Source organism: Thalassophryne amazonica, chromosome 6 (assembly GCF_902500255.1).
Source record: "Thalassophryne amazonica chromosome 6, fThaAma1.1, whole genome shotgun sequence".
Classification (NCBI taxonomy): domain Eukaryota; kingdom Metazoa; phylum Chordata; class Actinopteri; order Batrachoidiformes; family Batrachoididae; genus Thalassophryne; species Thalassophryne amazonica.
In genome coordinates this window covers 38,575,773-38,592,492 of record NC_047108.1, presented here as the reverse complement: position 1 = coordinate 38,592,492, position 16,720 = coordinate 38,575,773, and the positions used below count along the sequence as shown (strand labels likewise).

At 39.5% G+C, this 16,720-nt stretch overlaps 1 protein-coding gene across 1 annotated transcript; it reads left to right on the top strand.

Annotated features, from left to right (window-relative positions):
* The first annotated feature begins 202 nt into the window (after window positions 1–202).
* On the top strand, window positions 203–16,720 carry LOC117511445 (serine/threonine-protein kinase Nek2-like). The gene is made up of 6 exons (XM_034171470.1): window positions 203–423; window positions 537–774; window positions 1,127–1,209; window positions 1,299–1,422; window positions 2,016–2,285; window positions 16,478–16,720. The coding sequence occupies exons 1-6, from the start codon at window positions 239–241 to the stop codon at window positions 16,718–16,720; spliced, it is 1,143 nt and encodes a 380-aa protein (XP_034027361.1). The 5' UTR covers window positions 203–238.

Below are 16,720 nucleotides of genomic sequence, written 5' to 3'. Positions count from 1 at the left end.
GTGCATGTTCTCCTAACAGTTTTGGCACATTTGCGTAGACACACTCTAAAGGGCATATTTGTTACTAAAGTTGAATCGTTTTATATGTCAATTGTTGACTATCAGAATTTTTCTTCATTATTAACAATAAAATTGTACACACATGGTCATGTTGAATTCTATGTATTTAAGGTTTGTTTTTAATGAAACCCATTGGTATGTGTAGATCCTGGTATGGAAGGTGGTGAACATCCTGAAGATGAGAAAAATTCTCCAACAGAAGCTCATCCAGGAAGTCAACCTCCTGAGGGAGTTCGACCACCCAAACATTGTGCAGTATTTTGATCACTTCATAGACCAGAAGAACAAAAAGGTCTATGTTGTGATGGAGTACTGTGAGGGTGGTGATCTGGACAGCATCATCAGGGACTGCATCAGGCAAAGGTAAAAACATCATTCTTAATTTGTCTTCATTTTGCATCATTTCTGGGTAGTTTTATGTCTGTGCTTTGTAGAAATCTCTGCAGTATTAACTGGTTGTCTATTAATTCCGACAGGATTTTCCTCCCGGAGGAAGTCATTCTTCAGGTTTTGGTGCAACTCACCTCAGCACTGCAACACTGTCACAGACGCCCTGATGGCAGTATTGTTCTGCACCAGGACCTGAAGCCAGCTAACATTTTTCTTGACCACAACTTTGACGTTAAGCTGGGTGACTTTGGGCTGGCAAACATCCTCCCCAGTCGGAACGACTACATCAAGACGCAGACTGGGACTATTTTCTATATGTGTCCAGTAAGTCAGTTTTCTTGTTTGTTTCTTTTTGAAGTATCTTCTTGTTGGGAGAAATTCCAGAGATTTAAAAGTACTGGTCAATGCAGAGCACAAACGGATCTTCCTCAGTAACACCAGCGGTTGACCTTCACTTTAAAATATAGTTGTGGGTGGGGAAACTTCAGGTTCCTTCACCACTCGAGTTTGTGAGGTCTGGCCGAGGTCAGGCTGTCTGCTCCTAAAGTCTGGGATTACTCGTTCAAAAATCACCAAATTCTATAAAGCATAAAAACGCAAACTGTCATGTTATAAATGCAGAATATCCAACCCAAAACTGTTCAGTTCACATAAACTTGTTTCCTTTGTTTTCCAGGAAAAGCTGAACCAGACATTTTATCATGAAAAGTCAGACATCTGGTCCCTGGGATGTCTCATTTATGAGCTGTGTGCTTTGAAGTAAGTTTTGAAACTCATAACTGAGCGGATTTTCTCAATTTTGTTATCAACAATACTGAATAATTTTGTGCTGAATTTCTCCTCTTCAGGCTTCCGTTTTGTGGCAGAGGAGAGCGTCTGATCAGCAGCATCAACTGTGGGGAGTTCAAAAGAATTCCATCCCAGTATTCAGATGAGCTGAACTCCCTAATCGGTGACATGCTGCAGGTTTTGGTAAGATACACTGTAATTTAGTGTGCTGTCATTTAAAACATTCACCCCTGCCAATTTTACACAAGGTTGCAACAACATGTTCTATCTTGATCACATGGATTTGACGAGGGGCTCAACTGGTGATTCATCAAACTGAAGCAATGCTTGTGGGTGCACTCTAAAACAGGCTGCTGCATTTAGTTATGTCCACTTGCTACCTGTCTTTAACATAAAGAGCTCTTACAGTTTTTTTTATTTGAGCTCAGCTATACAACTCAACTCAACTTGTAAAGTTGCAATGCTTGTGGGTGGGAAGAAATTTGGACAATCTCAGTCCTGAAACAACAGTCGGCGCAATTATGTGACTGAATCAAAAACATTGTCATTCAATGAACATCTTGACAAGATCCATATGAATATCTGTGCACTTTAGTCATGTGCACTGATCTGGTTTAGTTTATCCTGTGACATGTGATCTTGGTGACCTTTGAGGTCTGGAGAACTCATGGAGCTTTAAAAAATTCATGTTTCTGCCATTAAAAATATTGTTCTGATTGATTTGTGATGTTGTGTTGTTAGATCACAGTCTTCATGATAAATGTTTCTCTTTCTAGGACTTTCTGAGGCCGTCCGTGGAAGACATCCTCAGCAGCAGCCTGCTCTCTGCCATGGTTGCTCAACGAAAGCAGGGAACTGGTGTCTTTGCTCGTCAGCTTCCTGCACCCACGCCAGCTGCAGACCTCAGGCCCAGGGAGCCACAAGATGTTCCACCAAGGGCACAGAAGCGGAGGCTAGAGGTTGAGCATCACCAACCAAGCAAGCAGAGGCGAGAAGGTAAGTGTTCTCTCCAAAAAACCAAGGAGCTTATTGGCAACTGTTTGTTCGTTAGTTCTCTGAATTATTCACTTTTTCAGTCAGTCTCCACAAAACCTGCTCAAATTGTCTTTGGTTTGGAGGAAGCGTGTTCTCCAACCCATATTTATTACCCACAAAACACTGTAACTGCAGTTTTCCACACTGTGCACCTTTTAAATCTTTGACATTTCCTGCAAAATCTGATGTGGATCTTGTTTCAGCCTGCTGTGGTCTGTCATTTAAAGTGAATCATTATGAAATAACTGACAGACAGTTGTCACATTTGTCTCATAAAGAATCAAACAGACAACTTGATAAATGTCTGAGTAACTTTTTGGTCTTTGTCATCCACAGGGTCATGTGACATGGGTTGGTGTGAACCAATAACAAGTCTGAGCTGATCATCACATTAGTAGTACATCTCACCACTGGAATTTATATGCAGATGATGTGCTCCTTTTTCTGCAAAATCCTTCTGTTTCAGTCCCGCACCTTTTAAGCACTGTGGAGGACTTTGGGAATCTTTCCGGCTTTAGAGTCAACTGGTCAAAATCTGCCTATCTGCCTCTTAATGATGTTGCCAGAGCAGCTACCCTCTCTGCTAACATCCCCATGATTGAGCATTTCAAATATCTTGGCGTTGAAATATTTCCCACTATTAACCAGATTATAAAGTATAATTATGCTAAATTGTATGAAAGTGTTCTTCAGAACCTCAACAGATGGTCTGGTTTACCTAACTCACTACAGGCCCGGTCTTCAATCATTAAAATGAATATATTACCAAGGGTTAACTTTATCAGTTCAATGCTCCATGTGTCTCCCCCTGCTGGTTACTGGCAGAAACTTCAATCAACAACATACAGATTTATCTGGAACAATAAGCGGTCAAGGTTAAAGATGTCCACTGCTCAGAGGATGAAAAAGGCTGGCGGTTTGGCGTTTCCAAATTTTAAATTATGTATTTATGCATTTTCACTGCGACCTCTAATCACTTGGTTTGACCCAAAGGCGAAGGTTTCTTGGTGGTCTTTGGAGGAGGCACTTGTGTCTCCCCATAGGCTCCAAGATATTGTCTGTGCTAACATTTCTGTTAAGCAATGCCAGTTGCGGTTTGGCCCCCTGATCACGCACGTTATTCAGGTATGGCGTGACGTTCAGAAATCTTGTGCTGTGAAATGTGAGTGGCACTGTAACACCCCGCTGTTTAAAAATAATAAACTGCTGATAGGACATCGGCCTAACTTTTTTTCCTCAGTGGGAAAAGAGAGGCATTCATACCTTAGGTGATATTTTTAACACTACTGGTCTGCGGTCTTTTCAGGATCTTTCAAGCTGGTATGAGCTCCCTGGTACCTCTTTCTTCTTTTATCTTCAACTCCGGACAGCATTGAAAGCTTATGGGGTACCTTGGGATAGACCATTACAGCGACACCCATTTCATAATTTTTTTTTATGATAAGGATACGTCAAGGGGTTTTGTCACTCAGTTCTATCGTCAATTACTTGAGTCCTCTTATACAAATCTTCCACTGGACTCTGTTTGGAAAAGGGATATCCCAGAACTTCACCCTGAGTTTGACTGGGATTTGGTTTGGTATTATATACAGCTCTCCTCACATAATCCAGATCACCAACAAATTCATTCCAATTTTGCTCATAGAACTTATCTGACTCCGAGAAGGTTGCACATGATGGGTCTTTTACCAGATTCTTGCTGTACCTTATGTCCACTTGGTGTGCCTGGTACATTTATTCATATGTTCTGGGGGTGTCCGCCTGTAGCATCTTTCTGGAAGAAGGTCTCCTGCCAGTTATCTGATATATTCGGTTTGAATGTTCCTCTATCCATACCTGTTTTACTGTTAAATTACTTATCCAAAATGTCTGCCCCTTTGCATAAAAAGAAATTTATTCTGGCTGGGCTTACAGCAGCTAAAAAAGTGGTTGCCTCAAGATGGAAATGCCCAGATAAACTGTCTCTGACCAATTGGTTTCTCACATTCCTTGATGTCATCTACCTAGAGGTGTCCACTGCCTGTGTGATTGGTGTGATGGAGTCTAAGATTGCTTTATGGTTGTTAGCAATTGAGCAATTGAAAGAGCGAGTATAGATCACTCAACGGTCCTGGGGTGGTATGGGGTGTGTGTTTGTTGCAAGGTAACGTTTGATTTTTTATTTATTTATTTATTTATTTTTTGGGGGGCGGGGGGGGGGGGGTGTTGTTTTGTTTTCTTTTATGTATGTATATATTTTGATAATTGATGATACATACGTATTTACCATTTGCTATTGTAATAGATTTGACTTATTACAATGTTTTTTCTTTCTGCCTCAAAGAGAATATAATTTAATAAAATATTTGATCAAAAAAAAAGAAAAGTTATACTCCCTTCACACTACAGCACAAATGAGACCAAATGCCATACAAATGAGGATTCGAACAATGGTCATGCAAATTCGAGCTGCACACAAATGCCTTGCATTCTTACAGCAGCCAGCACATTCGTGCACCAGAGCACATGCACTCTACATTCGTGTTGCGCTCTTGTTGGAAAACAGTCGAACGGCGGTGGAGTTTCAGTCCCACCATCAGTCTGTCGCAAGGCCGGCACATAACAGAATAACCTACGGTCATGCATGTTCTTGGAAGTGGGAGGAAACCAGAGCACCCAGAGCGAACCCCCATAAACACAGAAAGGACCAGGAGGGACACAAAGCTGGGACCTTCTCTCTGTGAGGCAACAATGCTAACCACTAAGACACTGTGCTGTCCCCAAAAAGAGCTCACAGTAACTTGTCGTTGTTGTCATCATTTCTGAAGTAGTATGAGTTGCAGTAAGATTTAGTGTTTCATGCATATCAAAACTCCATCCTAGCCTCAAATGGATTGGCAGAGAAGCTGGTGCAAAATTTAAAAAAAGTCCTTAGCCAAAAGTAGAGCACTTGATGGTATGTCTTTGCAACACTGTATTGCAAATTTCTTGTTTGGTTATTGAAATATGCCACACGTGACACTGGAAAAACACCAGCAGAACTGTTTTTGAAAAGACAAGTCCACACCAGGTTATCTTTGCTGAAGCCAAATTTCTCTCAATTTATCCAGGATCCACATGTTCAGACACAGTCAAATGGGTAGACTCAGGAGTTTCTCTGTGGGACAAGCAGGGCTACAGGGGAAACTACAGGGGAGGAGAGAAATGGGTGAATGATGAAATTACCCAGGTTGTGGGTCCTAAGCATTTGGTGTCTGTAAATCAGTTACTAGAAGAAAAGACAAAGAATGTAAATCCAGACATTGTGAATGATGTTGATGATCATTTTGCTTTTGATTTGGACAAAGAACTGAATAGTTCAGAAAATGAGTCAAAGGACACTGCAGGTGAACAGTTAACCAATTTTCCTCAGAATGTTGTTCCTCAGCTTTTAGTGTAAATGGACCAAGCTGTGGAAGATCCTGTGGGTACAGAACGTGTGGAGCATCCAAGGAGAAATGTCCGTCCTCCATTAACGTCTGGACTTGTGAAGAAATGTAAATAATAATCTGCAGTATATAATAAAGTGCATTTAAAGTCTACAGGGGAGGACTGTGGTATCTGGAAAGTTCTATGGGTGCAGTAACTGTCTTATTGTAGATCAGTCCTAAAATTTACGAACTTATATATATATATATATATATATATATATATATATATATATATATATATATATATATATATATATATATATATATATATATATATAAACTTTGTACAAATATGAGTCACTGTTGCACACTAGTTCATTCCTTTTGGGCACAGATTTGCTTTTCCTACATTGTAAATCTATTTTCACATGATGATGGTTCCATCCACTAACAGTTATAAATATATACATTTATCCTGTCTCCCTCTGGGTGGCAGCACAGGGGCAACATTAATAATAATCTACAGAAATCAAATTTTCTCAATATCTCATTATTTAGTTTGAAAATCTGCACCAAATTGTAATCAACCTAACTTCATTTTAATATTCACATTCAAACAAAATTCAAAATACCTTTGTACATTTGTTTATGAGTTATCATATAAACAATTTGCCAGTCATTTACACTTTGAAAGCCAATTTTCTTCAAAATATTTACCTCTTAATATTAATATGAGCAAAGTGTCGCACAGCATCGCGAAGCTCACTCATGGTACAGGGCGCCCTAAACAGGAAGTGCCAATTTTCAAATCCACAGTAAAACAGGAAATGTTCAAATGTCAAACACTTCCTGGACTGACGGACGAGATCCCATGGAATCTCACGGGAACTCAGTGGCAAGCTCACACTCAAACAGGAAGTGCCAACTTTTCAGTCGCAGTGAAACAGGAAATGTTAAACACTTCCTGGCATGGGTGGAGCTACAGCGGAGGTTGGGGTTTCACTGGACTCCTCTGAAATCTGATTGGACACAGATGATTGACATGTCACTGCACCACACATCTGGTTTAAAGACATTTTCAAATCAGTGTCACATTGACTGCTAGGTTCCTCCTGTCCAGTAGTTTGTGCCGTGTACCACAAACAAAAAGTTCTAATCCACCTTAGTAAAAGAAGAAAAATGATTGCTTAAGATTTGAACTGAACACGTCGTTTGAACTATGGACTTCTAATCATATCACACTTATATTGGTGAGTAAACGACTGTATTTAATGCCAGAAATGAGGTTCTGGTTGTTAAAAGCAGCATTTCTCCTTTAATTCAGGTTGCCTTATATACACGTTTAAGCTAATAGACAGCAGCTAGTTCATGCTCTGTTGGTTTATTAGTGCAGCAGATGACTGAAACAATCCTTCAAATGGTGATACAAGCATCAAATTCAGCACAAATACAGCTGGAGCAAAATTAATGGAGCAACTTTAACTTGATCCCTGTACAAACTGAAACTGACCTTTGTCACCATTCTTGCTGCTTTTACCTCATAACTCCATACCGGCGTGAAGTTAGACAGCAGACAGTAGTTCATTATTCAGACAGTAATTCGCGATGAAGCAGTTCTGGATGTATTATGGGCAAAAAAGTTTTCAAAATGGAAATAAACGTGCCCTGTTAAATTCTACCTTTAAAAAAAAATCCAAAATAAAATAATGATTTGGTTTTGATGCTAAAACCACAAATACAACGACAGAATATGGAAAGCATAAACAGACATGTACTCATTTATTAGGCTTGTGCTTTGAATTAAATCTGTCAACTCCTTACACCTCACTCTAGTCACAACTTTAGTTAAAAAAGTGCTGCAAAAACAGTTATGAAAAGAACAGACAGTTACACATCAAAAAACAACAACTAGAAATAAAAGAATGATAAAAACAATTTAAAAATAAAAAAATAGTCAAGATGACAAGTGACTACTGTATTTAATGATGCACTTGCCCATGTAAAAGCTATTACTGCTTAAGTGTGGACATTTATTCAGATTCTGGACAGTGATTCAAATTCCAGACAGTAGTTCGTCATATCATTAAATACAGTGAAATTGATGGGTGGGAGGGGGTGAAATGGAGGTTGGTGGGCATGGGGCAAGGGCACGTGACATATCTGGGCAGGTGGTGCCAAAATGCACTTGCCCATGTAAAAGCTATTACTGCTTAAATGTGGACAGTTATTCAGTGCAGAAAACAGAATTTTCGAAATATTATTCGTACAGTAGTCACTTGTGATTTTGACTATTTTTTTAATTTTTAAATTGTTTTTGTCATTCTTTTATTTCTAGTTGTTTTTTGATGTGTAACTGTCCGTTCTTTTCATAATTGTTTTTGCAGCACTTTTTTTTTAACTAAAGTTGTGACTAGAGTGAGGTGTAGTAAGTTGACAGATTTAATTCAAAGCACAAGCCTAATAAATGAGTATATGTCTGTTTACACTTTCCATATTCTGTCGTCGTATTTTTGGTTTTACAATCAAAACCAAATCATTGTTTTATTTTGGATTTTTTTAAAGGTAGAATTCAACAGGGCATGTTTATTTCCATTTTAAAAACATTTTTTGCCCATAATACAACCAGAACTGCTTCATCGCGAATTACTGTCTGAATAATGAACTACTGTCTACTGTCTAACTTCACGCCGGTTAACTCCATAACATTCATTCACAGATTGTCCAAACTATACCTTTTTGGAATCTTTATGATCACGCAAATAATGTGGTGTAGGTTTCTATATGATTGGAGCATCTTTTAATTTTGACCCCTGTGTAATTCTTCAATTGACCCCTACTTGGCTGCCCATTGAAAATTCAAGTGGTCAGTTTTTTCAAAAGAGTTCATGTCTATGGATTGTTTGTGCCAAATTTGATGTTTGTATCACCATTTGCAGGATTCCACTCTAAATATTCTCTTATCTGCACTTGTTATTTCACACATTTTAATTTGTTTATTCCATTTCAAATACTTTTTTTCTAATATTATCTTCCTTAACTCAAACTGAAAGCAAATCTCTACAACTTGATATAAATTAATTAAAAATATAAAATCCAACTTCCTGATGAGGTGGTGTAGAGGAAGATTTTCTTATAAAGAAGACCTGAAAGTTCAGCTACAATTTACCAGAAAGTACATTTCAGATGAAAGCCTAGATTTTATGTTTTGGTGAAAGAATCTTTTGTATTTCTTCATAATTGATGTAAATAAAGTCTAATGGGCCTTTCACACTGAATACGTCAGATGCGTCAAAAATTGGTCTAAAAAGCATTATTTTCAATGAGACGCATTGCTTTTTAGATGCATCAGAAGCGTCGGGTCAAAAGCCGAGCTAAACCGACGCTTCTGATGGGAGCGCACATTGCCGCTTGTCAGCAGGCTGATGCAGTCAAAGTTCAATCCAATCCAACTTTTGATGCTCTGAGCTGTGACGTACCTTTGTGTTGTCCAATAGGAATGACGCGTCGGGCCAAAACACGGAAGACTAGTGGCAGAAAACCACGGATCTCTACAAAACGGATTGGTGCAGAAACCACTGATCTGTGCAAAAACATATGTGTCACAGGACTGCTCATTTATGGAGCAGTTTTCTGAAGAAAAATCCTTTGAAATGTTTTTTGTTGTTGTTTGTTACCTCAGAATTTCTGATTAGTTAAAAAAAAGTTTAGAACACTTGTAATTAAAATAGCTTAATAAAATCAATAAATGGTTCTTTAGAAACCTGTCATCTGTAAATTAAAACCACCTGTTATTTCAGATTAGATAATTTCTTGTTTAACATAAGGAACCTTGGACATTTGTTTTTAGACAAAATAACATGGAAATTTGTACATTTCTTTAAGTCTGGTAGATTATCTCATTTCAACCAGAAAAACAGACACTGTAAATAAATCCAAATGTTTATTACCTCCGCCAAGGAGGTTATGTTTTCGGTCACGTTTGTTTGTTTGTCTGTCTCTCAGCAGGATAACTCAAAAAGTTTTGAACTGATTTTGTGGAGTGGTTGTAAATGACAAGAGGAACAAGTGATTAAATTTTAGTGGTGATCCGGATCACGATCCGGATCCCGATGCTAACGTGTTAGCATGTCTATGGCATTTTCAATTTAAAAGTTAGCATTAAGCAGTTGCAGCTGTCATCATGTTCAGGTCCATTTGTTTTCAAATTGTAATATTTCTTAAATTTATTTTTGTTTATATATTAATCTAGGGATTATTATATACAATTTAGAGGAAAGAGACAAAAAGAAATAGATCACTGTGCCAGGAGGGAATCTCTTAGGGTCAAGTGACCCTATGGCCTTGTTTAGAGAAGTGTTTCATAAATGTTAAAGAATTCATATATTGCAGTTTAGGTGAATAATAAATTGAATTTTGTCTCTTATTTGTTTTTTGTCTATATGCACATGCAATATCATATCAGTGCTCAGATGAGAGTAGCTTCTGGGAAAGGTGCAAGTTGCAATAAACTGTGATGCCAAGCGCTAAGGAACATGCTATCCAGTCACAGCAGATGATAACTTTTTTTACTACTGAGGCAAACATCATTGGTAGACTTTTTTAGGTTCAGTGATTCCACGGCGTGTAGATTGTTATTGCCGTCAGTGACCCCAATGGCCTTGGGCGGAGGTTTTGCACTCTCCGAGTGCTTCTAGTTATTACTGTTATTTGATAGTCAGGCATCATGTTAGGCTACACCGAAACACCACTAGTCCTTTGCTGTGGTGTCCACACACAGCATCATCTGTGTTCTTGAATCATGTGGACATTACACACTATGTGGCCAATTCATTAGGCATGCCAATCCAACTGCTCAATACAGCAAATATCTATTCACACTTACCATACAATACCATAACATTTTTTCTTAATGACTAGATAGATAGATAGATACTTTATTGATCCCAGAGGGAAATTCAAGAAGACTAATGATGTCCAGGACATATTCATTGTCTCAGAAATGTTTTTGTATCCAGTTGCTGAGTTGGCCAACAAAAACTGGCAAAAAGTGATGATGTTTATATATATGAAACTATATTTAGTTTGTCCAATTACTTATGGGCTCTGAAAATGGACAGATGGTACACATACAAACAGTTGTAATTCCTACATGGCTAAGGCATTTTTTTTGTTAACTCCTTGAATTAAAGCCAAAACTCTACACTACAAGCACAGCTTGACTAGGGTCGGGTGAGGACTAGTTAACTGGATTAATCACAACAGATGATGAAACCAGGGCATCTCTGAGTGCTTCTAGTTAAAATATAAAATGAAACAGCTTTTTAAAAAATAATAAAATAGTTGCTGTTGAAAGAGCCTTTTATTTAGAAGCAGGTGATGTTATGTAGGATTCTCGGGACCAGATGAAGGTCTCTTCTGCAGCTTTGAACTCTGGTGGTGTTGCTGAAGACACTTTTGTCCTATTTTGAAAAGCAGAGATATTTTCTTTCGACTGGACTTCGCGGTGTGTGGTGTCAATGGAAGTATGGTTGTCTGCACAGAAAATGTTCCTGATTGGGACAAATAAAAATATTTCAGTTTATATATAAAAAAGGGGGAAAAAATGGCAAAAAAGATGGAAAAAAAACACCAGAAAAAATAAGTTATTTAAAGTTGAGCTTTTGTGGTGTCTGAAAAAAGCTGTAGCTTTATTTGGTAAAAATAAAAAAGACTGAACCATTTACAAAAGCGTTCACTCAGATCAACTGTGCTAAAAGGCTAAGTTAACGTTAGCCGATCATTAAACCTTCACAGCAGTTCAGTAAACGTCATTATTCTCACCTCGATAAAGCTGCAGAACTAAACTCCATTGGGCAAACTGGGACTTCGCATATATCCAAAAAGTGGGAGATTTCGGACTGAGTGGGTTTGCTCCATCCCTCAGCTGCCTGCCTCGGTCTGCCCAGGAATGATGCCTGAAGGCCGGCTTCTCCGTGCGGCCGGCCCGCTGTCGCGGTTCGATCGATATCCCACCAAGTCATCAGTCCTCCCTCGGTCGGCGTCACTCTGAAAAGTAGCTGAAAAAAAGCTTCTCCCAGCAGGGTGATGGGAGAATCGTTCTACTGCTGTTTTTTAAAGCTTTTTTTGTGGTTCACTGACTTGTATTTCTTGTATTTAAAATGGCATAAATAAATTAAAATGTGTGGAATTCCAAGTGTTCCAATACTTTTGGAGGGCACATTATCCCAACCTTATGATGAGTGCAAAATGAGTGTGGTATTATTACTGCTTTGTTTAAGAATGTTTCATTTTGAGTCACGTGATGAGGTACCAGGGAATGGCTGCACCGTAGTTGAGCTCCGAACTCAGTCTAACTAATATTATCTTTAAACTCTTGGGCTCTTGCTTGCCTCTACTGGTGGTTGGCTCTCACTGCGGTATTGTATCGCTTCCTGTTCCGGAGCACAGCGGTGTTTTGCTGTATCTGTTTAATCTGCGCAGTTAGATTGATCTAGTTAACTAGATAACGATTTGTTTCACAGTGTAATCTTCACGTGCCTTAACTAAAGCACTCCTTCTGCTGAATCACCTCTAAATTATTTACACATTATTCACTTTGTGTGTTTTTAGGAATCCGCTAGCTTAGCGCAGCTACTAGCTCTTAGCCGGTTTAGCATGGCAGCTTCTCCTGTCTCTCCCGCACTTTTCTGCTCTGGGTGTGAAATGTTTAGTTATTCCTCTGCCTCCTTTAGCAGTAATGGTACTTGTAATAAGTGTAGCTTATTCGTAGCTTTGAAGGCCAGGCTGGGCGAATTGGAGACTCGGCTCCGCACCTTGGAAAATCCTACAGCTAGCCAGGCCCCTGTAGTCGGCGCGGACCAAGGTAGCTTAGTCACCGTTAGTTACCCCCTGGCAGATCCCGAGCAGCCGGGAAAGCAGGCCGACTGGGTGACTGTGAGGAGGAAGCGTAGCCCTAAACAGAAGCCCCATGTACACCGCCAACCCGTTCACATTTCTAACCGTTTTTCCCCACTCGGCGACACACCCGCCGAGGATCAAACTCTGGTTATTGGCGACTCTGTTTTGAGAAATGTGAAGTTAGCGACACCAGCAACCATAGTCAATTGTCTTCCGGGTGCCAGAGCAGGTGACATTGAAGGAAATTTGAAACTGCTGGCTAAGGCTAAGCGTAAATTTGGTAAGATTGTAATTCACGTCAGCAGTAATGACACCCGGTTACGCCAATCGGAGGTCACTAAAATTAACATTGAATCGGTGTGTAACTTTGCAAAAACAATGTCGAACTCTGTAGTTTTCTCTGGGCCCCTCCCCAATCGGACCGGGAGTGACATGTTTAGCCGCATGTTCTCCTTGAATTGCTGGCTCTGAGTGGTGTCCAAAAAATGAGGTGGGCTTCATAGATAATTGGCAAAGCTTCTGGGGAAAACCTAGTCTTGTTAGGAGAGACGGCATCCATCCCACTTTGGATAGAGCAGCTCTCATTTCTAGAAATCTGGCCAATTTTCTTAAATCCTCCAAACCGTGACTATCCAGGGTTGGGACCAGGAAGCAGAGTTGTAGTCTTACACACCTCTCTGCAGCTTCTCTCCCCCTGCCATCCCCTCATTACCCCATCCCCGTAGAGACGGTGCCTGCTCCCAGACCACCAATAACCAGCAAAAATCTATTTAAGCATAAAAATTCAAAAAGAAAAAATAATATAGCACCTTCAACTGCACCACAGACTAAAACAGTTAAATGTGGTCTATTAAACATTAGGTCTGTCTCTTCTAAGTCCCTGTTAGTAAATGATATAATAATTGATCAACATATTGATTTATTCTGCCTTACAGAAACCTGGTTACAGCAGGATGAATATGTTAGTTTAAATGAGTCAACACCCCCGAGTCACACTAACTGCCAGAATGCTCGTAGCACGGGCCGAGGGGGAGGATTAGCAGCAATCTTCCATTCCAGCTTATTAATTAATCAAAAACCCAGACAGAGCTTTAATTCATTTGAAAGCTTGACTCTTAGTCTTGTCCATCCAAATTAGAAGTCCTAAAAAACAGTTTTATTTGTTATTATCTATCGTCCACCTGGTCGTTACTGTGAGTTTCTCTGTGAATTTTCAGAACTTTTGTCTGACTTAGTGCTTAGCTCAGATAAGATAATTATAGTGGGCAATTTTAACATCCACACAGATGCTGAGAATGACAGCCTCAACACTGCATTTAATCTATTATTAGACTCAATTGGCTTTGCTCAAAATGTAAATGAGTCCACCCACCACTTTAATCATATCTTAGATCTTGTTCTGACTTATGGTATGGAAATTGAAGACTTAACAGTATTCCCTGAAAACTCCCTTCTGTCTGATCATTTCTTAATAACATTTACATTTACTCTGGTGAACTACCCAGCAGTGGGGAATAAGTTTCATTACACTAGAAGTCTTTCAGAAAGCGCTGTAACTAGGTTTAAGGATATGATTCCTTCTTTATGTTCTCTAATGCCATATACCAACACAGTGCAGAATAGCTACCTAAACTCTGTAAGTGAGATAGAGTATCTCGTCAATAGTTTTACATCCTCATTGAAGACAACTTTGGATGCTGTAGCTCCTCTGAAAAAGAGAGCTTTAAATCAGAAGTGCCTGACTCCGTGGTATAACTCACAAAGTCGCAGCTTAAAGCAGATAACCCGTAAGTTGGAGAGGAAATGGCGTCTCACTAATTTAGAAGATCTTCACTTAGCCTGGAAAAAGAGTCTGTTGCTCTATAAAAAAGCCCTCCGTAAAGCTAGGACATCTTACTACTCATCACTAATTGAAGAAAATAAGAACAACCCCAGGTTTCTTTTCAGCACTGTAGCCAGGATGACAAAGAGTCAGAGCTCTATTGAGCCAAGTATTCCTTTAACTTTAACTAGTAATGACTTCATGACTTTCTTTGCTAATAAAATTTTAACTATTAGAGAAAAAATTACTCATAACCATCCCAAAGACGTATCGTTATCTTTGGCTGCTTTCAGTGATGCCGGTATTTGGTTAGACTTTCTCTCAGATTGTTCTGTCTGAGTTATTTTCATTAGTTACTTCATCCAAACCATCAACATGTCTATTAGACCCCAGAAACAGCATTAGTGAAGGTTACAAATGATCTTCTTATGGCCTCAGACAGTGGACTCATCTCTGTGCTTGTTCTGTTAGACCTCAGTGCTGCTTTTGATACTGTTGACCATAAAATTTTATTACAGAGATTAGAGCATGCCATAGGTATTAAAGGCACTGCGCTGCGGTGGTTTGAATCATATTTGTCTAATAGATTACAATTTGTTCATGTAAACTCAGATAAAACTGAAGTTATTGTACTTGGCCCCACAAATCTTAGAAACATGGTGTCTAACCAGATCCTTACTCTGGATGGCATTACCCTGACCTCTAGTAATACTGTGAGAAATCTTGGAGTCATTTTTGATCAGGATATGTCATTCAAAGCGCATATTAAACAAATATGTAGGACTGCTTTTTTGCATTTACACAATATCTCTAAAATTAGAAAGGTCTTGTCTCAGAGTGATGCTGAAAAACTAATTCATGCATTTATTTCCTCTAGGCTGGACTATTGTAATTCATTATTATCAGGTTGTCCTAAAAGTTCCCTGAAAAGCCTTCAGTTAATTCAAAATGCTGCAGCTAGAGTACTAACGGGGACTAGAAGGAGAGAGCATATCTTACCCATATTGGCCTCTCTTCATTGGCTTCCTGTTAATTCTAGAATAGAATTTAAAATTCTTCTTCTTACTTATAAGGTTTTGAATAATCAGGTCCCATCTTATCTTAGGGACCTCATAGTACCATATCACCCCAATAGAGCGCTTCGCTCTCAGACTGCAGGCTTACTTGTAGTTCCTAGGGTTTGTAAGAGTAGAATGGGAGGCAGAGCCTTCAGCTTTCAGGCTCCTCTCCTGTGGAACCAGCTTCCAATTCAGATCAGGGAGACAGACACCCTCTCTACTTTTAAGATTAGGCTTAAACCTTTCCTTTTTGCTAAAGCTTATAGTTAGGGCTGGATCAGGTGACTCTGAACCATCCCTTAGTTATGCTGCTATAGACTTAGACTGCTGGGGGGTTCCCATGATGCACTGAGTGTTTCTTTCTCTTTTTGCTCTGTATGCACCACTCTGCATTTAATCATTAGTGATCGATCTCTGCTCCCCTCCACAGCATGTCTTTTTCCTGGTTCTCTCCCTCAGCCCCAACCAGTCCCAGCAGAAGACTGCCCCTCCCTGAGCCTGGTTCTGCTGGAGGTTTCTTCCTGTTAAAAGGGAGTTTTTCCTTCCCACTGTCGCCAAGTGCTTGCTCACAGGGGGTCGTTTTGACCATTGGGGTTTTTACGTAATTATTGTATGGCCTTGCCTTACAATAAAAGCGCCTTGGGGCAACTGTTTGTTGTGATTTGGCGCTATATAAATAAAATTGATTGATTGATTGAAACTGCTTACTCTCTCCCAAAACGACCTTCAACTGGATGATAATACTTCCTTAAGCTATTTTGTGTGACATTTTCTGAAAAATGACCACAGCAACCAAGAAAAAGACTGTTCAAAGTCGCTTGCACACAGTTACGGTGGAGGATGCTAACACTAGCACAAATGATAGCAATACCAATGCTAACTCTACTAGCCATGAAGGCGAACCAAAGATGGATATAAGTGCCTTGTTCACAGAAATGACTAAGGGGGCAGTTCTGAATGGGGTTGCAGCCGATGTATCACTCATTAAGTCAGACATGGTTGAGTTGAAGAGTGCTATGAACGTGACCCAAATCTAGATAACTGTAGCTGAGGGCTACATCTCAGACGTGGTAGATAAGTTGAAGAGTATAGTTGACGACAACGGTAAATACTTCAGAAAACTCAAACAACTCCGGGCCCGTGTCGAAGACCAGGAGAATAGAAGCCGCAGGAATAATATCCGGGTTATTGGGCTGGATGAAGGTTTGGAGAAAGGCGGTACTATGACTGACTGTGTGAAGAAAATACTGACTGAGGGCTTTGGAGATACACGGAGATGA